General features: G+C 41.4%; 1 protein-coding gene across 4 annotated transcripts in view; it reads right to left on the bottom strand.

Annotated features, from left to right (window-relative positions):
• KAT14 (lysine acetyltransferase 14) overlaps positions 1-23,936 on the bottom strand; it is a 45,373-nt gene that overhangs the window by 11,875 nt on the left and 9,562 nt on the right. For 2 of the 4 annotated variants that reach the window (XM_008962940.4, XM_055104480.1), the window contains exons 4-6: positions 16,891-17,072; positions 13,939-14,358; positions 13,233-13,801 (exon numbers count right to left, since the gene is read on the bottom strand). In XM_008962940.4, the coding sequence (XP_008961188.1) occupies positions 13,233-13,801; positions 13,939-14,358; positions 16,891-17,072 (1,171 nt within the window). The remainder of the gene's footprint in view (positions 1-13,232; positions 13,802-13,938; positions 14,359-16,890; positions 17,073-23,936) is intronic. The other 2 variants (XM_034946895.3, XM_055104481.1) reach the window with 1 other exon arrangement.

Here is a 23,936-nt window from a genome sequence, read left to right as displayed (position 1 = left end):
GAGTAGTGGGACTAAAGGCACGCGCCACCATGCCTGGCTAATTTTTGTATTTTTATTAGAGACGGGGTTTCATTATGTTGGCCAGGCTGGTCTTGAACTCCTGACATCATGATCTGCCCACCTCAGCCTCCCAAAGTGTGGGGATTACAGGGGTGAGCCACCATACCTGGCTTTTTTTTTTTTTTTTTTGAGACAGTCTCACTCAGTTGCCCACGCTGGAGTGCAGTGGCATGACCATGGCTCACTACAGCCTTGACCTCCTAGCTCAAGTGATCCTCTCACCTCAGCCTCCTGAGTAGCACATGTCACCACACCTGGCTAATTTTTGTATTTTTTTTGGTAGAGACGAGGTTTCCTCACGTTGCCCAGGCTGGTCTCAAACTCCTGAGCTCAAGTGATCTGCCTGCCTTGGCCTCCCAAAGTGCTGGGATTACAGGTTTGAGCCATGTTTCGGCTCTCGGTGTATGTTATGTACTTGACTTGCATTTGCTGAATGGTAAAGTGTGGGAAAAAAAGCATCCCAAGGTCAAATAAGTGAGAAAAAATGTTAAATGAGTTTCTTTATACTTCTAATTCTAAACAAAATGGAGAGCTAGGGGGGCTGCTTGGTCCCTTTCCAAGCCCAACTGAGAGATGCTACAGACATGAGAGGGAAGGCAAAACACAAGGCTGGGAGAAAGCCCGGGGAGGCGACAGGTGGCTGGGTACGAGTGAGGCAGCAGAGTAGAGAGGGCAGAAAAAGGCTCTGCCCCGCAGATGGGTCAGGGGCTGCTTGGTTAAGCCATCTCCTCCCCCGAGCACTTCTCTGGGAGAGGTAGATCGCTGCCAATCAACTTTGCCAGCCACGTATTGGCTGGAAGGGAACGCCAGAGTGGCACTAGAGCCTTCCTGGGTGAGGGTGGACACCACTCTGGGCAGCCCCTGAGCATCCCACAGTCCTAGGAAGCAACACCAGAGGGAGATCAAAAGCAGCACCTGGGCGAGAGGTCCTGGGAGGTTCCCTGAGAGAAGAGGGTGGCTGATTGTGGGAAAAAGAGAGGATGAGAAATGGTTTTGCCCAGAACCTCCCATTTTGCTAAACTTGCTGACAGGGTCAAAAACTAGGAACCAGGCTTTTGCTCTCTTCCCTAGGTGTAAACTGCCAGCAAAGGTAGCTGAAAACACTAAGGGGGTATGAGCTCACGGGGAAAAAAAAAATCAAGACCCGTAAATAAAAAGTGCAAGAAAATCGCCGGGCGCGGTGGCTCATGCCTGTAATCCCAACACTCTGGGAGGCCGAGGTGGGTGGATCACCTGAGGTCAGGAGTTCGAGACCAGCCTGGCCAACATGATGAAACCCACATCTCTAATAAAAATACAAAAATTAGCTGGGTGTGGTGGCGGGCACCTGTAATCCCAGCTACTTCGGTGGCTGAGGCAGGAGAACTGCTTGAACCCAGGAGGCAGAGGTTGCAGTGAGCCGAGATCGCATCACTATACTCCAGCCTGGGCGACAACAGTAAAAATCCACCTCAAAAAAAAAAAAAAAAAAAAAGCAAGAAAACAAAAGGATAACAAACTACTAAACAAGCTATTACAGGAAAACGCACACTTAATTTACCAAACAGACAAGAATTTTAAAGTATAATAGTCATCAAAGAAATGCAAATCAAAACTGCAATGAGATACTACACTTCATACTCAGTAGGATGGCTATAATAAAAAAGACAGACAACAACAATATGGCAAGGATGTGTGGAGAAATCAGAATCTTCATACCCTGCTTGGTGGGAATGTAAAACGGCACAGCCACTTTGGAAGACAGTCTAGCAATTCTTCAAAAAGTTAAACATACAGTTACATTTGACCCAGCAATTCCACTCCTAGATCTACACTCAGAGAAACAAAAACGTGTGTCCACACAAAAACTTGTATACATATGTTCAAAGCAGTATTTATGTTCATAGTCAAAAGGTAGAAACAACCCAAAAGTCCATCAACTGATGAATGGATAAACCAAATGTGGTCTATCCATACAATGGAATATTAAGCCATATTTAGGAATACTAATATATGTTACAATATGGATGAATCTTGAAAACATTATGCTAAGTGAAAGAAAGTGTTCACCAAAGGCCACATATTATATGACTCCATTTATATGAAATGTCCAGAGTACATAAATCTACAGAGGCAGAAAGTCAATTCATGGGCAGTAGGAATAGGGAGTTTTGGGTAGTAACAGCTAAAGGGTTCAAGGATTCTTTCTGGGTTAACAAAATGTTCTAAAATTGATTATGGTTCAACTTTGTGAATATATTAGGAACCCGTCAACTGTACACTTTAAATAGGTGAATTGTAAGGTATATGAACTGTATGTTAATAAAGCTGTTAAGGAAGAAAAAGCATAAGAAATAGCCTCCAACGTAATGGAGGAGCCTGGAAGCAGGAATGAGTAGTTATGAAGCATCTCTTATTCATTACCAGATATTAAACACATGATCACTGAAATAAAGCACTCAACAAATGATGTCAGGGACTGGTTAAGGATTTTGTTTAAAAAGCAAAAGACAAAAAAAAAAGAAGTAATGGTGTTAACATCCATATTCAGAGTGCAGAAGAGGAAAAGATAAAGGAGGAACATATTTAAAGAAGCAATAATGGGGAATTTCCTAGATCACAGCAGCATATCCAAGGACTTCTGGTTTCCAATCTGGCAGGCAAGAAGCTTAGAAGTCATTCCTCCAGTCTAACAAGCAAACCACTGAACAAAGTGAAAAATCAAGAACTCTTGTAGATCCGTAAAAGACATGAGATAACAAGGCAAACCACTGCCCTCAAATTTGGAGAGAAAGAGAATCACAGCACACGGGAGCAGAGCCTCTGTGGGAACCAGCATCAAGGCAGGAAAGCCCTGAAGATCTGAAAATTGCTGAAGGCTCAATGCGGACAAGTCTAAGGATAAAAACTCCACTCCACAAGGTTCACCTCCAGAAGTTGGACCAGGTTCTCACAGTGAATATCAAAGAAAACTCCCCTCTTGATTCCAGATGGAGGAGGGGAAAAGGAACCATCTTAAAATAAAACACAGCATTGTGTTCTTAGTAACACCTGCCCTCAGGAGAAGTTATTTTTATCAGAGCCTAACCAATTGGGATTTAATCAGAGCCTAACTCACCTGGGGGAAGAGAAATACCTAACTTCACACCCTCTAGCCATCCTGTCCCAGCTGACCGGAGAGAAAACTGAGAAGCACTTTTAGTACACAGCCCGGAGCACAGGCTCAAAAAAGACTGAGAACTACTCACAGAGCTATAGAGGGCTTTCCCTGCCCACACCTCCCCCATTTCCAACAGCCTACTTATCACGGCTCCTCTTACCCAGAACATCATCTTTGGCTTTCAACAAAAAATTACAAGGTATAAAGGCAAAAAAACACAGCTTGAAGACACAGAACAAACATCAGAACCAGACTGAGATATGGCAAAGATGTTACAACTACTGGACTGGGAATTTAAAATATAGGCACACCTCAGAGACATTGCAGGATCAGTGCCAGACCACTGCAATAAAGTGAATGTCATAATAAAGCAAGCTGCACAAGTTTTTGGTGTCCCAGTGCATATAAAAATTATGTTTAAGGCTGGGTGTGGTGGCTCATGCCTGTAATACCAGCACATTGGGAGGCTGAAGTGGGAGGACTGCATGAGCCCAGGAAGTCAACTGACAGCTACAGTGAGCCATGATTGTGCCACTACACTCCAGCCTGGGTGACAGCGAGACACTGTCTCAAAAAAAAAAAAAAAAAAAAGTGGTCAGGCGTAGTGGCTCACACCTGTAATTCCAGCACTTTGGGAGGCCGAGGCGGGTGGATCACGAGGTCAGGAGTTCAAGACCAGCCTGGCCAATATGGTGAAATCCCATCTCTACTAAAAATACAAAAATTAGCTGGGCGTGGTGGCGCGCACCTTTAGTCCCAGCTACTCGGGAGGCTGAGGCAGAAGAATCGCTTGAACCCAGGAGGCGGAGGCTGCAGTGAGCCAAGATCGCACCACTGCACTCCAGCCTGGGTGACAGAGTGAGACTCTGTCTCAAATTAAAAAAAAAAAAAAGTTGACACTATATTGTTGTTGTGTGCAATAACAGCATTATGTCTAAGAAAAAAATGTGTGACTTAATTTTAAACACTTTATTGTTAAAAAATGCCAATGATCATCTGAGCCTTCAGTGAGTCAATCATTTTATTGGTAGAGGCTCTTGCCTCAATACTGATGGTTGCCAACTGATCAGGGTGGTGGTGGCTGCTGAAGGTTGGGATGGCTGGGGTAATTTCTTAAAATAAGACAACAGTGAAGCATGCCACATTGACCTGCTCTTCCTTTCACAAAAGATATTGGTTTTTTTGAGACAGAGTCTTGCCCTGTTGCCTAGGCTAGAGTGCAGGGGTATGATCTCAGCTAACCGAAACCTCCACCTCCGAGGTTCAAGCGATTCTCCTGCCTCAGCCTCCCAAGTAGCTGGGACTACAGGTGTACACCACCACGCCTGGCAATTTTTGTATTTTCAGTAAAGGCGGTGTTTCACTATGTTGGCCAGGCTGGTCTCAAACTCCTGACCTCACGTGATCCGCCCGCCTCGGCCTCCCAAAGTGCTGGGATTACAGGTGTGAGCCACTGTGCCTGGCCATGTGATGCTGTTTGACAGCATTTCACCCACAACATAACTTCTTTCAAAATCTGAGTCAAACTGTGCCACTAACTTATCAACTAAGTTTATGCAATATTCTAAATCTTTTGTTGTGAGATTTCAACAATGTTCATAGCATCTTTAGCAGGAGTAGATAGCATCTCAAAAAACCACTTTCTTTGCTCATCCATAAGAAACAACACTTATCCATTCAAGTTTTATCATGACATTTATCGGTCACATCTTCAGGCTCCACCTCTAATTCTAGTTCTCTTGCTCTTTCCACATCCACAGTGACTTCTTCCACTGAAGTCTTGAACCCCTCAAAAGTCATCCATGAGGCTTGGAATCAACTTCTTCCAAACTCCTGTAAATGTTGAAATTTTGATTCCTCCCATGAATCACAAATGTTCTTAATGGCATCTAGAATGGTGACTCCTTTCCAGAAGGTTTTCAATGTCTTTGCCCAGATCCATCAGAGGAATCACTATCTATGATAGCAATAGCCTTAAAAAGAGTCTTAAATGGTAAGACTTGAAAGTCAAAATTACTCCTTGATCCATGGGTTACAGAATAGATGTTGTTTTAGCAGGCATGAAAATAATACTAATCTTAAACCTCTCAATCAGAACTCTTGGGTGACCAGGTACATTGTCAATGAGCAGTAATTGTTTGAAAATAATCTTTTTCAGGCCGGGCGCGGTGGCTCACGCCTGTAATCCCAGCACTTTGGGAGGCCGAGGCGGGCGGACCACGAGGTCAGGAGATCGAGGCCCTCCTGGCTAACACGGTGAAATCCCGTCTCTACTAAAAAAAATACAAAAAATAAGCTGGGCATGGTGGCGGATGCCTGTAGTCCCAGCTACTCAGGAGGCTGAGGCAGGAGAATGGCATGAACCCAGGAGGTGGAGCTTGCAGTGAGCCGAGATTGCGCCACTGCACTCCAGCCTGGGTGACAGAGCGAGACTCCGTCTCAAAAAAGAAAATAATCTTTTTCTCTGAGTAGTAGCTTTCAATAGTGGGCTTAGAATATTCAGTAAACCATGCTGTAAACAGATAACGCTGTCATCCAAGCTTTGCTGCTATATTTATAGAGCACAGCCAGGGTAGATTCAGGATAATTTATAACGGCCCTAAGATTTTTGGAAGAGTAAATGATCATTGGCTCCAACTGAAAGTCACCAGTTGCATTAATCCCTAACAAGACAGTTGGCTTGTCCTTTGAAGCTCTGAAGCTAGGCACTGACTTCTCTCTAACTATGAAAGTCCTAGGTGGCATCTTCTTCAAATAGAAGGCTGTTTCATCTACAGTGAACATCTTGCTTAGCGTAGCCACTTCCATCAATGATCTTAGCTAGGTCTTCTAGATAACGTGTTGCTGCTTCTACATTAGCAAATGCTGCTTTAACTTGCACTCTTTTGTGTTATAGAGCTGCCTTCTTTCCTAAACCTCATGAACCACCCTCTGATAGCTTCCAACTTTTCTTCTGTAGCTTCCTCCCTTCTCCAAGCCTTTACAGAATTCAAGAGTTAAGGCCTTACTCTGGATTAGGCTTTGGCTTAAGGGAATACTGTGGCTGGTTTGATCTTCTATCCAGACCACTCAAACTTTCTCCATATCGGCAATAAGGCTACTTCGATTTTTTATCAGTTGTGCACTCACTGGAGTAGCACCTTTAATGACCTTCAAGAACTTTTCCTTTGCATTCACACCTTGGCTAATTGTTTGGCACAAGAGGCCTTGCTTTCAGCCTGTCTCTGCTTTTGAAATGCTTTCCTCACTAAACTTAATCATTTCTAGTTTTTTATTTAAAGTGAGAGAAGTATAACTCTTCCTTTTACTTGAACACTTAAAAGCCATTGTAGGGTTAACTGACCTAATTCCAATATTGTTGTCTCAGGGAACAGGGAGCCCCAAGGAGAGGGAGAAACATGAGGGACAGCTGGTTAGTGCAATAGTCAGAAAACACACATTTACCAATTAAGTTCATTGTCTCATATGGGTGTGGTTCATGGTGCTCCAAAACAATTGCAATACTAACATCAAAGATCACTGATCACAGACCACCATAAAAGATACAATAATAATGAAAAAGTTGGAAGTAATGCAAAAACTAGCAAAACGTGAGACACAGAGACAGAAAGTAAGCACACACTACTAGAAAAATGGTGCCAACAGACTTGCTCGACATAAGATTGTCACAAACCTTCCATTTGTACAAAATGCAGTATCTGTGAAGTGCAATACAACAATGTGAATAAAACAAGATATGCCTATAATGTTTAATATGTTAAGGGCTTAATGGACAAAATACACAATATGCAAGAACAGATGGGCAATTAAAGAGATGAAAACTCTGAAAATGAATCAAAAAGAAATGCTGGAGATAAAAAACACTGTAACCAATATAAAGGTTGCCTTTGATGATGGGCTTATTTGTAGACTGGACATGGCTGAGTAAAGAATCTCTAAACTTGAGGATCTGTCAGTAAAAACTTCCAAAACTGAAAAGCAAAGACAAAAAAGATGAAAAAAAAGAACAAAACAGACTATCCGAGAACTGCGGAAAACTACAAAAGGTGTAATAAACACACAATGGGAATACCAGAAGACAGAAAGGAATAGAAGAAAAATTTGAAGCAATAATGACTGAGAATATCCCCAATTTAATGTCAGACACCAAACCACACATTCAGGAAGGTCAGCGAACACCAAGCAGAATAAATGCCAAGAAGCATATAAAATACCTCTGACCAAAAGAACAGAGTTGTCAAGTAAGACAAATGAGAACAAACACAATTTCTGTGTTTTGGATGTGCTGGAAAATAAAATAATAGAAAAAAGAAAACAAAGCTTTAAAAAGAGAAAATAAAAGACACTTAACATGCACTAATTAAAGATAAAAAACAGAGAAAATTCTGAAAGTTTTAGGAGATGGGAGAATAAAACAAGGAGGCCACTTAATTGATAAGAAACAAAAAAAAAATTTTTTTTTTTGAGAGTATCACCCAATCACCCACGCTGGAGTGCAGTGGCATGATCTCAGCTCACTGTAACCTCTGCCTCCCTGGTTCAAGTGATTCTCGAGCCTCAGCTTCCCAAGCAGCTGGGATTATAGGCATGCGCCACCAGGCCTGGCTAATTTTTTTATTTTTAGTAGAGACGGGGTTTCACCATATTGTCCAGGCTGGTCTCAAATTTCTGGCCTCAAGTGATCTGCCTGCCTCGACCTCCCAAAGTGCTGGGATTACAGGCATGAGCCACTGAGCCCAGTCAAAAATTTCTATTTCTTATCAATACCGGGGTTCTCAGGAGTGACACTGTATGTAAGATGATAATGAAGTCATAATTTCAAAATATCAATGGAAAAAACTAAAATAACAATTTTATATGACTGCTATCATTTAAATGAAAAAGTGAAATGAAGATATTCTTAGTCGTGTAAGTTTTCAAAATTAACCTCAAAAAGCCCATATTTTTAAAGAACTGTTAGAGAAAGCAGTCCAGCAAGAAATTAATCTAGAAAGAAACAACAGGACGAGTGAATAATTTAGTAAAGATTTATGTCATTTAAATAAGCAATACAAAAGAAAAAAGAGATGAGTGCATGAAAATGTACTTTTTTGTTTGGGGGGACAACCACATGATATTAAAAAAAGAATAAGGAAAAATAAATGTATCTTAAGTTAGGACCTATATAAAGAATAAAAATAGAATGTATAACTTTCTTTATGGTACAGAATGAACATCACATAAACTATTTTCTCTGATCATAATACAACATTAGAAATCACATCAATTACCAAAACATAGCTTAAAATTCTCATATATCTGAAAACCAAAAAACAGAACTAAATAACCCTTGGGTTAAAGAGGAAATAATGAGAAAAATAACAAAATGCCAAGTACTGATTGGAAATAAAATCACAACATTTCAAAAGTCAAGAATCACAGCTAAAGCAGCACTTATTGAGAAATTTATAGCTACAAATACATTCAAAGAATAAATATAAAACAAGAGTATGGATTGAATAAACGCATTTACAGCCACTCCCTGTGTAAATACATTAAAATTTATACTAAAATTCCAAGTTAAGACTGGGTTAAAACACAAGCATATAAAGCTTTACTACTTCCCGAAATCCCACTAAAACTACAGAAGCTGACTTAATTAGAACAGTAACTGGTAAACAGATGGACAAATAGTAACTGATTTAACACCAAAATCCCAAAGTGGCTTTGGGTAAGCTAAATGAGAACTAACGCAATCTATACTACAGAACCCGCTAAAATCCAGGCAGCAGCCAGCAGATTCCTCTGGAACTGGGACCAAATGGGACAATAAAATAAGGAGCAGGCAAACACCATGTGGAAAGCAGTATGATCCCCAGATCCTTCCACTCCCTCTTGCTGGGTGGCTGCCCTCCCCCAGAAGCCAGGAGGTCTGATCTCTAGAGAACTAACAGGGGATCCAGCTGGAGGGCTGAGGTGTGAGTACCTGACAAGCTGAATGCTAAGGTCCCTCTTCCCCAACTTGGCAACCAGCATCCTGAGCCCAGAAGATTATTCCCCAGGGACTCTGACTAGATTCAAAGAAAAAACCTAAAGGAAGTGCAGTGGTCCTCAACAGAGGTCTCACCTAGACAATGTGGCTGTGTATGGAATTCCAGGTTCAACCTCACTTAATGAGAGTCTTTTCAATATGTTGGTCTCAAATTTTACTTCCCATGCAGCTTTTCTCAGGAAGCCATTAAGAACAAGGGAATAAACCTATAACAAGGTAAAGATGGGCCACAGGAAACAGGAGATCAAATACAGAGGAGGGCAAAAGAATCTCCAGAGAGGGGAGATCCCAATACCACTGCTGAGTTTCACAACAAAGGGTGAACAAGTGTGACCCAAGGGGCAGACATAGTGTAGAAAGTAAAAAGTTTCCTCTTCAAAGTTTTCCTTCTTGTTAAAGAATAAATCATAAGTGTTAGAAATAATAGTTTCTTTTAAAGACTAACTTTCTTCAAGCCTCCTTGCCTTGTGCTAATAACTCTTTGTTAAGCCCTATCCTATGTAACCGTTGGACATGCTCACAGGCACGTTCCAGCCCACAGTCTATGCCCCTTCCTTATTTGGAAATGTTATTGCTTCCTTAAACCTTTTGTAAGCAACTTCTTTGTTCTTCCCTGCACTTACCTATTTAGGAAAGTTTTAGGCTATTAGCAAATTGGGTATCAGTTTAAGATTGTGAGGTCCCACTCCAGCCAGTGGATGCAGGACACAGCAGTAAGGACGACCCAAGTGCGTAAGGGATAAATATGTCTGCTTTTCCTGTGTTGAAGTGTGCTCTCACCTTTGTTCCATCTGCAACTGAGCACCCTTTCTACAGAAAGTAAAGATGGCCTTGCTGAGATACCTTTTGTCTCTGTGCTGACTTTTCTTCGCAGCACCGATTATCTATTTCTAACAATTTTGGTATTTCTAACACATATTGAGGCTATCATCCTTAAGTCCTTGCTGCCACTGACCATCTTTTAAACCTATGGCGTCGTGGCCCAGAATCTTATCTATGCTCAGCTTGTCTTCACCATGTATGGGTGAGCCTCCTGTACACCACCCATGCCCACCCCAAAGACCAGCTGATGATGCTCACTCCACAAATAACTGCTTTGACCTTCTGCAAGCTGGAAGCTGTCAGCTCAGGCAGGAAATACAGAGGATCCCACTTCCTCTGCCCAGATTTCTGCCGCATCTCTGGTATACATCACAGCCCTGGCTGATGCAATCACTATGGTGAGCCTCATGTTTCCCAGGACTCCCTAGTGACCTTGGCCAGTGACTACCTCAGAAGGGGTTCATGGAAGCCGAAGTCAGAACATCGCTGTAAGTATTAGTATCCCAGGGCTGTAGGAACAAAGCACCACAAACTGGGTGGCTTAAAACAACAGGAATTTATTGTCTCACAGTTCTAGAGGCCAAATGTCAGAAGTCACAGTGTGGGCAGGGCTATGCTCTCTGGGGTACGCACTAGGGGAGAATTTGTTCTGTGCCCTTCTCTTAGCTCCTGGTGCTGCCGGCAATCCTTGGTGGTCTTGGCTAATTATATTTGCAAAGGGCCTATTTCCAGATAAGGCTGCATTCATAGGTACCAGGGTTGGGACTTCAACATATGCTTTAGGGGGACACAATTCAGTCCACAACAATGACCCAGAATGACTATTTAGCTTATCTTCTCCAGGAAACTTCATCTAATAGTGGCAATTTCCTTACACAGCTAGATTTATGCTTGCTACTCAGTATTTTTTTAAACGAAAAGTATATCGTTTAGAGACATACACATTTAAAAAGCAAAAGAATAATTAACACTGTAAGTCAAAGTGGCTTCCTGTGAGGGGAATAGAAAGTACACAGGAGACTTCTAAGGTGTTTACAACACTCTTTATCCAGGAGATGAATACATGGGCATTTATTTTACTAATATCTAAACTATACCATATTTCTATGCTGCCTTCTATCTGTATGACACATCTTACAATTTAAAAAATTAAGTATAGGCAGTAAACAGACAGGCCCACAAGAATAAGAACAAAGAACAGGTGAATATTGGCCAGGCGCAATGGCTCATGCCTGTAATCCCAGCACTTTGGGAGGCTGAGGCGATCACTCGAGCCCAGGAGTTCGAGACCAGTCTGGGCAAGATAGTAGGACCCTGTCTCTACTAAAAATAAAAATTAAAAAAAAAAATTAGCTGAGTGTGGTAGTGTGTGCCTATAGTACCAGCTACTTGGGAAGCTGAGGTGGGAGAATTGCTTGAGCCTGAGAGTTCGGGGCTGCAATGAGCTGTGGTTGTGCCACTACATTCCAACCTGCGTGACAGAGAGAGACCACGTCTCAAAAAAAAAAAAAAAAAGAACAAGTGAATAGATGACTAACAAAAGCATATGAACAAGCAGCAAATGACTTAACAGACCAAAGAAAGCCAATACCTAAGCCAGTGGTGAAGCTAAGCAGGGTGATTTACAAAACACAGCCTCAGGGAAGTGTAGTCACCTAAGGCATCAGGCTTAGAGCCTGGGGGGTATGACTATGGATTGAGAGGCTCTTTAAGAGGTTAAAGACTCCAATTATACCCCTATAGTAATTATACTGCCCACATCTAGGAAATGATCTTTCCCTCCACAGGCAGAAGACTGGAGAGGCTCAAGAGGGAGATTCTGGACACAGGAAGCCAAGGGTGGGAGTACTGTACTGAAGACAGGGAGAGTCAGTTTACCTCCTAAACGATGGGCTCCTGGGCCCTCCCGACTTGGCTCCTGGTAGGCAGGCCAGTTAATACTGTGCTTCCCAGGAAAGATGGGAATTAGGAGAAAAAAGAAAAGAGGATCTATCTGGAGTAGGGATCTTGGTAAACTATAGCCCCCAGGCTAAATCCAGCCCACTGCCCATTTTAGTAGATAAAGTTTTACTGGAACACAGCCACACTCATTCACTATGGCTCTCCAATCACAACAGCAGAATTGAGAGGTTCCGAATGAGATTTTGTGGCCAGCAAAGCCTAAAATAATTACTATCTGGCAGAAATACTTATTTCTTTACAGATAAAGTTTGCCAACTTTTTATCTACAGGGTCCAATATCCAAATAATGGGGAGTTCTAAAATGAGAGAACAGAAAAAATAGAAGATAGGAAATCAAGACTTTTCCATACTCAGGAAAGAAAGTTCCAAATTGAAAGGGCCCACACACCACATGTCCAGCACAAGGAAAGACATAAGCCCTACATACGGCACATCACTGAATAATACCAGAACACCAGCAATGAAGAGCAGATCCCACTAGGTTCCAGAGAAGAGAGAAAAACATGCAGACTCCAAACAGGCAATTCACAAAGAAACAACCAGGAAATTTAACCTCACCTGTAACCAAAGAAATATAAATAAAAAACAAGATTTCACTTTACAGCCAGCCAATTAGCAAAACTTAAAGGCTGGTTAGTGTCAAGTGCTAGCAAAGATAAAGGGAATAAGGCCTCTTGTTCCTCCCAGTGGGAGAGTATATGCAGGTAGTTCTAAGTGGAATTAATTGTTCCCAGAAGCATCCACAAAATTTGGGTTCCACCGACCATCCTTTGAGCAACACTGATACCACACTGATCCCTTGGCTGCTATTTCTTCATGTTGTCCTACGCAGATGTCTACACACCTTTAGATCCTCTGCAACACAGTGTCAGAGACACCGTCATGGCCTCAACAAATCTGTCAAAGCTACGACACAAACCATGTATATCTACCCTCAGAGAGAGAGAGACAGAGAGACAGATGAAGAAAACTTATAGGTTATGTTTGAATGCCTAAAGGAAAAGAAAAACTCAGATGTATTCAGGTGTACTTAAAAGGAACAATTCTGAAAAATAAAGCCCAGCGATTTTTGTATTTTTTTCCCTTGCACTTTACTTTTCTCTTCCCAAATTACTCAGGATTTAAAAGGTCACAGCATAACCGTGTCCAATGCCTAGTGCTGCCTGCCCCACCTCCACTCCTGCCCCCACGGGCTTTACAGCAAGTGCTTGCATTCACCTGGTATCGGTCAAGGATTCTGAAGTCCTGACAGGTAGTTCTGTACGTGGCTTGTCCAGCTGGAAGTCTGGAAACTCCTCCTTCTTTGGCTCCATAAATCCCGTCAACTAACAAAAGAGCAGCATTAACAACTTGATCCAAGTCAAAAAGTGGTAATCCCCTATCCCTTTTCGCTTGTCTGACAATCAGTTTGCGTTTCAGTCTCCGAGCTTCCGGAGTCATGGCAACAGCACCGGGACAAGCTTCCAGCCTCTTGAGCAGCAGCTTTTCCTCGTAGATGCTCACGGGAGTATACTTGGGCTCTTTCGGCTTTGTGTCCTTCTCCAGCTGAGGCTTCCTCTTTTCTCTAGCCCTTGTTTGCAAAGATGTATTTGAATCTGTGTCTTCACTGTCAATATCCATCCTGTCGGGTTTTTCCTCCTCACTCTCTACCTCCTGCTTTATCTGTTCAGGGCCTCTGACCTTCTTTCTGCCCCCAACCACTGGCCCAGAAGCTACTGACCCAGCAGGGGGTGGGACGTACTCCATCCCTGGGTCTATGACTCCATCGCCTTCCATCTCATCGTCATCTGTGCAGAGTACAAAACAGTGTCATCAAGACATAGGAAGGAAGAAATGCAGAGCACATAGCTCACGGGGTGAAAACTTGTACATTTATACCATGGCCCATACCCAAAATAAAAGAGCAATGCAAACAAACTCTTACCATGAAACAAGGCTTGTGGGGGCATCACATCTGGAATCAGATCTGCTTCTGAAAGCAAGCTAGGTGTGGCAGAATGAGAGGCAGGTGTACCAGGGGCAGAGAAATCCAGAGAAGGAGAAGGAGATGGGCTTGTCAGCGGGGTGCGGTCAGAGGAGCTTAAGGAGGAAAAGTCAATCACTTCGCCTTTTTCCAGAATCACATCTGGCCTGCGGCCTCGGCTTATGAATTTTACAGGGGTAGAAGATGTGCTCCTGTCAAGAAAGCCAGCGGCCTCCTTCTGGGCTCTTCTAATGTCTTTTGCTTCCTGAGTTCGAGACCTTTTCTCTTTTAATTCCATGGCAGATTCCACAGGATTCCGACTTGCTCGTTTTCTAAGTCCCTCAACAGTAATGATGGGATCTAAAGTTGGTTTTGAGGCTGCTAAGAAAGAATAAATACAGGCTGAGTATCCCTCATCTGAAATGCTTGGGCACAAGCATGTTTTGGATTTCAGATGTTTTCGGCTTTTGGAATATTTGCATTTTACTTATTGGCTGAGTATCCCAAACCCAGAAATACAAAATCTGAAATGCTGCAAATGAGCATTTCCTTTGAGCGTTATGTCAGTGCTGAAAAAGTTTCAGATTTTGGATTTTCAGATTTGGATTGCTCAACCCATATCTAAATTTTAAAATAACTACTCAACTTTAGTTTCTTTTGCTAATTTATTATTATGAGTAATATCATGTTCAATAAAGAGAAATGTTCAATGAATGCCCTAAACTAAAAAAGACTTAGATATCTCTTGAGAAAAAAGAAGTTATACTGCAAATTTAAACAAATAAATACTATCTTTCACCTACTGGAACTGGCAAACATTAAAAGTTTAGCCAGGCGTGGTGGTGCACGCCTCTTAATCCCAGAACTTTGGGAGGCTGAGGTGGGTGGATTTTGAGCCTGGAAGATGGTGGCTGCAGTGAGCCAAAAAAAAAGTTTGATAAAGCTCAGTAAATGTATGGGGAAATGGGCATTTTCATGGGCATTTCAATGAGTACTTTTTTTTTTTTTTGAGACAGGGTCTTGCTCTGTCACCCAGGCTGGAATGTAGTGGTGTGATCTCGGCTCACTGCAACCTCCGCCTCCCGGGTTCAAGCAATTCTCCTGCCTCAGCCTCCCGAGAAGCTGGGATTACAGGCATGCGCCATCACGCCCGGCTGATTTTTGTATTTTTGTACAGATGGGGTTTCATCATGTTGGCCAGGCTGGTCTCGAACTCCTGACCTCAGATGATCCACCTGTCTCGGCCTCCCAAAGTACTGGGATTACAGGCATAAGCCACCATGCCCGGCCTTATTACAGTTTCTTGGAGGATAATTTGGCAATCCTGATTAAAATTTTGAATGAATATGCCCTTTGATGTAGAAACTCCAGGAATTTATCACATTTTCACATGTACACAAATTTGTAGAATTGTAGCACTGTTTAAAGTAACAAAAGGTCAGGCATGATGGCTCATGCCTGTAATCCCAGCACTTTTGGAAGGAGAGGCTGGAGGATCACTTGAGCCCAACAGTTCAAGACCAGCCCAGGAAACATAGCAAGACCCTACCTCTATTACTTTTAAAAAATGTTTTAATTAAAAAATAAATACATAAAATAACAACAAAAAGGTAGAAACAACCAAAATGTCCATCAACAGGAGAATGGTTTAACAAATTATCACATAATTATATAATGGATGTAATGAAATAAAATAGGGTAAATCTACATGTACTGTCATGGAAAGATGTCCAAGACATACTGGTAAGTGTGGCAAAAATGGAAAACTCATAATAGTACGAGTCCATTTTACTTTTTTAAAAAAGTAAGAAAATGCTTAAATCTGCAGAGATCTTTCTGAAAGTATTCACAAAAGACAACAGTGGTTACTCTGGGAAGTGAAATTGCAGGCAATAGGCAGGTGGGGGAACTTTCATACTTTACACCCTTAAGTATTATTTGATTTTCTTCCCAATCATATTTAAAAAATTTTAAAAGCTCATCAGCCTGATCCGGTGGCTCACCCTGTAATCCCAGCACTTTGTGAGGCCAAGGCAGGTGGATCGCCTGAGGTCAGGAGTTCGAGACCAGCCTGGCCAACATGGCAAAACCCTGTCTCTAATAAAAATACAAAAATATTAGCTGGGCATGGTGGCATGTTATTTGGGAGGCTGAGGCACGAGAATCATTTGAACCTAGGAGGCAGAGGTTGCAGTGAGCAAAGATTGCACCACTGCACTCCAGCCTGGGCAACAAAGCGAGACTGTACCTCAAATAAATAAACAAACAAGCAAACAAATAAATATAAAAATTTAAAAGCTCATTAAAAGCTTTTTAGATTATAAAACCAGATCAATATGTGATAGTAAGAAGTCACTGTTAACATCTTTTTAAATATGAAAATGGCATTATGGTCAGGCTGCAAAAAGGAAAGAATCCTGATCTCTTAGAGATACATACTAAGATATTTAGGAATGAAATGTTGATTCCTGGGATTTGTTTCTAAATAATCCAATTGTAAGAATGGGGAAGGTTGGGGAAAAGTACTGAGGATTTAGATAAAATGAGACTGTCAGGAGTTAATGTCAAAGTGAGGTGGAAGGTACATGGGAATCATGTTATTTATTATGGGAATTTTAAAACATCTCTTCACTTTTGTGAGAAGTTTAAAAACAAAAATCAGATGGAAAACATTGAACCTTTCAGATACCCTGGGAAATTTACAAAACTGATAGCTTGATTAGGAAGTGATAAAATGTTTTTATGTGGCATTTATTTCTAGCACACACACAAGTGTCATCACAGAAGTGTTAAACAGAGTAGCTCCAGAGAGGCCTGCGAGCCATGCCCAGTGGAAGCAGGAGCGTCTCCTGGGCTCACACCTGCTTGGCTCTGGTCTGACTAGCATCTTTTGTACTGTTCTCACAACAGTACCTTTTATTTTCAAAGTAGAGGCAGACAACTTCTCTCCTTCAGGTTTCATCGTTGGGGGCTTGTTATGAACAAGTTTCCACCATCCTGGCTCTCCAAATTCCTGAGCACCTGAACGGAAGTACATGGGACTTCCCACGCTGAGGCAACCTGCGACGGTGCTCCACCAGGTAGACGTCTTTTTCCTAAAGAGTCCAAGAATTTAAAAATGATTGGCACTTCAATTTGCTCATTATACAGAAAAGACAGTCTGTGTATACTGTGACTCCTGGCCTGCAACATGCAATGGCACCTCCAGCTACTGAAGGAGCACAGCACGAGAGGCAGGAGAGAGGCTCTGGAGTCCGCCTGCTTCAAACCCTGGCGCTACCAACTTCTAGCAGCCTCGGTTTGTTCATCTGTAAAATCAGGATAATAGAACTTACCTCACAGGGTTGCTGTGAGGATTAAATGCAATAATTCAAACAAAGCACGTGAAATACTTCTCATCACAATCATCACGATTATGGAATTCTACAGGCTAATTTTAATTAAGTTGCTTTGTTATGTGAATTAAGCACAGCTCCCAAGAATAAAGCATACAAAAAGCGTGACTCCAAGGCTGGGCATTTTGTGATAGAAGTTAATAACTGGCTCCAGTAAATACCTCATTTTACTTGAGGAGTCGCACACATCTCTCAATCTGATCCTATCTGCCTTGATGCACTAGAGTGGTAACAAAACTATGTGGTATACTCCACAAACACAGAGAGCACCTACTGCACAACAAAATAACAAAACATGCAAAATGTCAACTATCCGGGTTCCCTATTGGAAATTCTTTTAAGGCAACTGTTCTATTTCCACCTTGAAAAGATAAATCAATCCCCGGAAATCCTAAAAGACAGTCTTTCACAAGAAGACCAGTCTAACACTTGGAAGGTATTGCTGGGAAGGCAAAGGAAAACCATTCTGAGGAACAGAGACGTAATATTAATAGAAAACTCAGAAAATAAACAAAACAAATAAGCTAAGCTATAGTAGGCATAAGCACTATCTGAGGCTGGGTGCGGTGGCTCACGCCTGTAATTCCAGCACTTTGGGAGGCCGAGGCGGGTGGATCACCTGAGATCAGGAGTTCGAGACCAGTTTGGCTGACAGGGTGAAACCCCGTCTCTACTAAAAATAGAAAATTAGCTGGGTGTGGTGGCACATGCCTGTAATCCCAGCTACTCGGGAGGGTGAGGCAGGAGAATCTCTGAACCCGAGAGGCGGAGGCTGCAGTGAGCCAAGACTGCACCATTGCACTCCAGCCCGGGCAACAAGAATAAAACTGGGTCTCAAAAAAAGCACTATCTGAGATGGAGAGAATGAAACCCCCAAGCTTTTGGTTCCAAAGTACCTCTCCTACATTCTTATCTTTTTCTAATCTTTCCAAATCCTCTCTAATAAATACAAAATGTAGCATAAACACATACAATAGAATATTATTCAGTCTTAAAAATAAAGGAAATCCTATCATATACTGCAATGTGGATAACCCTTGAGGACATTATGCTAAGTGAAATAAGCCAGTCCCAAAAAGACAAATACTGTATGGTTCTACATATATGAAGTATTTAGAGTAGTCAAATTCATAGACACAGAAAGTAGAATGGTGACTGCCTAGAGCTGTGGGGAGGGGAGAATGGAGAGTTATTTAATAGGGATAGAGTTTCAGATCTGCAAGCTGAGAAGAGTTCTGGCCATCTGTGAATCTATATTCAAATATGTGAACATACTTAACACCACTGAACTGTACACTTGGAACTGGTTAAGATGGTAAATTTTCACTGTTTTTACTGCAATAAACAAACAGAAGTCTGGGCAACATAGTGAGACCTCATTTTTACAAAAAAATAAAAATAAAAAAATTAGCTGGGTGTGATGGCACGTGCCTGTGGTCCCAGCTACTTGGGAGGCTGAGGTGGGAGGATCACTTGTGCCTGGGAGGTAGTGGCTGCAGTGAGCCATTACTGTGCCATTGCACTCCAGCCTGGGTGACAGGGTGAAACCCTATCTCAAACAAACAAAAACAATAAAAAAGACTGACAAAGACTCAAAAGATTTTAAAAACCAATGTGTTATTTAGTGTGTGGAAAACGGGTGCGTACTTGTACATTGACAGTGGGACTATAAATGGGCATATACTTTCTGGAGGTTACTTTCATAATGTACAGCAAAATTGTGTGTATCCTCTGACCTCGCAAATCTACTTCTAATCACAAAAACACAAAGGATATATATACAAGAATATGCCCCACAAGGCTAACTTAAACACAGAAAAACTGGAAATAACATAAATGTTTATAAAATTATCGGCCAGTGTTACAGATTTCATCGTATCCTCCCAAAAGATGTTGGAAGTCCCAGTACTTGTGAATGTGACTTTATGTGCAAACAGTGATCATGAAGTCATTAAGTTGAACACTAATCCAATATGACTGGTGTCCTTACACAAAGGGGAAACTTGGACACAGAGACAGACGTGTAGAGAGGGAAGATGCATGAAGACACAGGGAGAACGTCATCTACAAGCCAAGGAAGGCCTGTGGCTAACAGAAGCTAGGGGAGAGGCATAAAATACTCTCTCCCTCACAGCCTTCAAAAGGAACCAATCCTATCAACACCTGGATTTCAGATTTCCAGCCTCTAGAACTAGAATACATTTCTGTTGTTTAAGCCATCCAGTTTGTGTTACAGCATCATTAGCAAACTAATATAGCCAGCTAAATCACAGCACAACACATAATGAGATATTTGTATGGAATGGAATAAATTTGTTGCCAGGACATATACAAACACAGTATTTATGAATGGCCTCAATAGTTTTCCCCCAAAATTATTATTGTGGTAAAATATACATAACATTTACTATCTGAACAATTTTTAACAGTATAGTTCAGTGGTATTAAGTACATTTATATGGTACAATCACCACCACCATCCACCTTCAGAACACTTTTCACAGGGCAAAACCGAAACTCTATATCCGTTAAACAACTCCCAATTCCACCCTCCCCACCAAGTGCTGACAACCACCATTCTACGTTCTGTATCTGTGATTTTCACTACCCTAAGTATCTCAGATAAGTGGAATCACACAGTGTTTGTTTTCTTGTGATTGGTTTGTTTCACACAGCATAATGTCCTCAAGGTTCATCTACACTGCAGCATGTGCCAGAATGTCCTTCCTTTTTAAGACTGAATGATATCCACTGTATGTATATGGCACATTTTGCTTATCCATTCATCTACTGATGGACACTTTGGTTGCTTCCACATCTCAGTTATTGTGAATAACGCTGCTAAAAACATGGATATACAAGTATCTCTGAGACCCTGCTTTCAGTCCTTTTGAGTATATACCCAGAAGTGAAATTGCCAGATCATATGATCATTATATTTTTAACTATTTGAGGAAACACACCGTTTTCCACAATGATTGTACAATTTTACATTCCCACCAACACTGCAAAAGGGTTCCCATTTCTCCACATTCTCGCCCACAGTTCTTATTTTGTTTCTTTGATAATTGTCATCCTAAGAGGCATGAGGTGGTATCGTGTTATAGATTTGATTTGCATTTCCCTAATGATTAGTGATGTTGAGCATCTTTTGATGTGCTTATTGGCCATTTTAATATCTTTGAAGAAGTGTCTATTAAATTCCTTTACCCATTTTTGCAATGAGGGGAGCTATAACAACAATGGCTGCCATCTCTTTTCACCTCTATGATTAGAAGCAGCAATCAGTGATCAGAGCACAAATACCCAGTATTTGGAAAACAGGCTTATTTTTGCCCACCCTGGATGCTACAAGCTGTGTGTAAGCCACTCCAGGAACACACACACAGCTTTCTTCCTAGTGGCTGGAGAAGGGGGATGGGTAGCACTAAAAAAAAAAAAAAACCACCTTTTTACAGTTAAACTTTAATAACATTAAAGGCATAAAAGAAAAACCTGTAAACATCTGAAAGAAAATTCAGAACTTCATTACACTGTATAGCATTCTCTTAGATCTTGTGACAAATGAGAAATGGTTACAATTTTTAAGAATTTAAAGTATGTCCTGGCCAGGTGCAGTGGTTCACGCCTATAATCTCAGCATTTTGGGAGGCCAGGCGGGTGGATCACCTGAGGTCAGGAGTTCAAGACCAGCCTGACCAATAAGGTGAAACCCTGTCCCTACTAAAAATACAAAAATTAGTCGTGCATGGTGGGGTGTGCTAACCTAAATAATTTTATGTACCATTGTAGAAACAAGTTAAAAAGTATATGAAAACTTAGTTATTACTGAATAATTGCCTAGTATTTGTTCATTTAATCTGCTTTTACAGTCCTGGCCTTGAATTCTTCCAGAAGGTATAGTTTTGATTAGTGAAGAATAGCTTGAATATTTTCTTCTATTACCATATTTTACTGATTTTAAGATACGTAATTTTGCAAATTTTGACATCTCTGACAGCTAGATACATCTTATAGTTACTGATATGTCATAATTTAATTGGTAGTTAGCTCTTATTTGTACATAAAATGGTGTATCTTAAAGTTAATGGATCTTAGAATTGATAAAATATGATAGTACACATTCATAGTATCTACACTTCAATCAACTTTACGAGGAGGATTCTGGGAAGGTGGCAGATAGGAAGCATTTGCCTTCCTGCCTGGACAGCAGTTGCACTGGCAGAATCTGACTGATGGAACTATTTTGGAACTCTGGAGTCTAATAAAGGCTTGTGGTTTCCAAGGGAAGGCACAGACAGTAGATTGCAGTTAATACTGGTCAATTTTAGTTCTTAATGCAGTAGCAGCTACTCTGGAGGCTGAGACCGGAGAATTGCTTGAACCTGGGAGGCGGAGGTTGCAGTGAGCCAAGATCACGCCGCTGCACTCCAGCCTGGACGACAGAGCAGGACTCCGTCTCAAAAAAATAAGTAAGTAAGTAAATAAATAAAGTACGTCCTATGGATAGCAGAATGAAAATCTTTAGTAGCTATGAAAAAAGTGTACCTTAAATATAAATGCTCTTTACAGACAGCTTCTCTGGGGTATGGTAATCTTGTTAACATTCGTACACAGAAATGTCTGAGCAAGTGGTAACTACCCAGGGGTAGTGGTTTCAGGGGCTTCTCCAATCACTGATATTTCAAGTGGACTTCCCAAAGTGAAGAGCAGCACTGTAGCATGAAACCGGATGGCAAGAATCATAAAGTGATTTCTAATTCTCTTTTGCTTCTTCTGGTTAGTTATCAAAAGAAAGTTTACTGTTTTAAATTCTCATTAACACTTGTAGCAGCCTCCCTTTTTGACTGGAAAAGAAAGCCATGGCTTGCCATTATATGCCATGGGATCCAGCTACAATTTAACAGCATTGTTTTATTTTTATTGTTACATTCTATTATGACAATTTATATAGGTTTCCCACTTACCATGGTGATGTTAAGTTTCTTTTTAAAATTAATGTATTTTTCAAGTGACTTGATTTAAATAGGAAGATCAAATAAATAATAATTCCGGTGATATACCAATATGGCCAACACACTAAATAAACTACACAGAAACTGGAGAGTAATTAATGCCTTTCATTGGCATGTTAAAAAGAAATAAGGCTCAGCTGATTCCTCTCAGAACATGCTCTAGAAATGCACAAATGAAGCATTTAAACAACTTCTGTTAAAATCCAGCAATATTCTTAAAAACAGGCAATCTAAATCTAATTTCTTCCAGGAGATAACCCACTAAATAGAACAGCACTCGAAGATCATGAAAACATTCCAAGATCCAATTTTATCAGTTTTTTCCCTTTCTTATCCCTTATAAATGGGGTACATTAAGGTCCATAAATAGTGCTAAATCATTAAACTAAACAACAGATTTCTTTTCCTTATGAGAAACAACCAGTTATAGTGTCAATTCTTTTCTTAGCACCAATAAATAGCTCAAGAACTAAAATAACCCCTTTTGCAAAAATGTAGGGAGTCTATTCTATTTTCTCACAGCAGCCTGCAGGTCACCCTCCTTCTGACTACCCTCCCGCACTCTCAGTAACATGAGCAAAGCTGTGATTCCTCAGCGTCTGAAGAAACAGAGGCTGCAGTGAACCCCAAGTGAGGAAAGGCATGAACTCCCTGCCCTGACCCGAAGTGATCAAAGACTATGTCATGTCTAAACTAACCTCATTATGTAAGATTCATGAATCTCACACAGGACTTCAGACAGCAACTAACAATCAGAATCTCAAACAAAAATTCACCAGTGTGGTAGCAAACTCACAAGTACCCAAGAGCAATAAAAGTCTTGATAGATCCACGTGGATGTTTAGTGAAAATATATGGTCGCAAGGTCTGTGCATCGGCATCCCCGAGTCTAATGCACCAAAGCAGCCACTGGGGAGAGCACACAGCAGCAAACTCAAAGCGCAATGATAAACACAGTGACCAATGAACAAGCCATATGCAGATGTGCCCAGACTTTGCTAAGCACTATGAAAAATAGTTAAAAATAAAAAAGAGTGTCTACTTTACAGAGTTAAAAACAAATACTAGTAATACAAAACTTTATTAACTAAGGGCAATCTAAATAGATGCAGTCAGTAACTGCCATTATTTTTCCTGTCTTGTCGTCCTAGAAGGCACTGCTCTGTTTTGGTTCTTTTTTTGGTTGTTTGTTTGTTTGAGACGGAGTCTCGCTGAGTCACCCAGGCTGGAGTGAAGTGGCACCATCTCAGCTCACTGCAACCTCCGCCTCCCAGGTTCAAGCGATTCTCCTGCTTCAGCCTCCCGAGTAGCTGGGATTACGGGCACCCGCCACCAAGCCCAGCTAATTTCTGTATTTTTAGTAGAGATGGGGTTTCACCATGTTGGCCAGGCTGGTCTCGAACTCCAGACCTCAGGTGATCCGCCCGCCTCGGCCTCCCAAAATGCTGGGATTACAGGCCTGAGCTACTGGGCCCGGCCTGGTTGGTGTTTTCTAAGAGATGGGGGTCTCACTATACTGTCCAGGCTGGCTTCAAACTCCTGGGCTCGA

The sequence above is a fragment of the Pan paniscus genome, chromosome 21 (genome assembly GCF_029289425.2).
Source record: "Pan paniscus chromosome 21, NHGRI_mPanPan1-v2.0_pri, whole genome shotgun sequence".
In the NCBI taxonomy this organism is placed as follows: Eukaryota; Metazoa; Chordata; class Mammalia; order Primates; family Hominidae; genus Pan; species Pan paniscus.
This window is presented reverse-complemented; position numbering and strand designations above follow the sequence as displayed.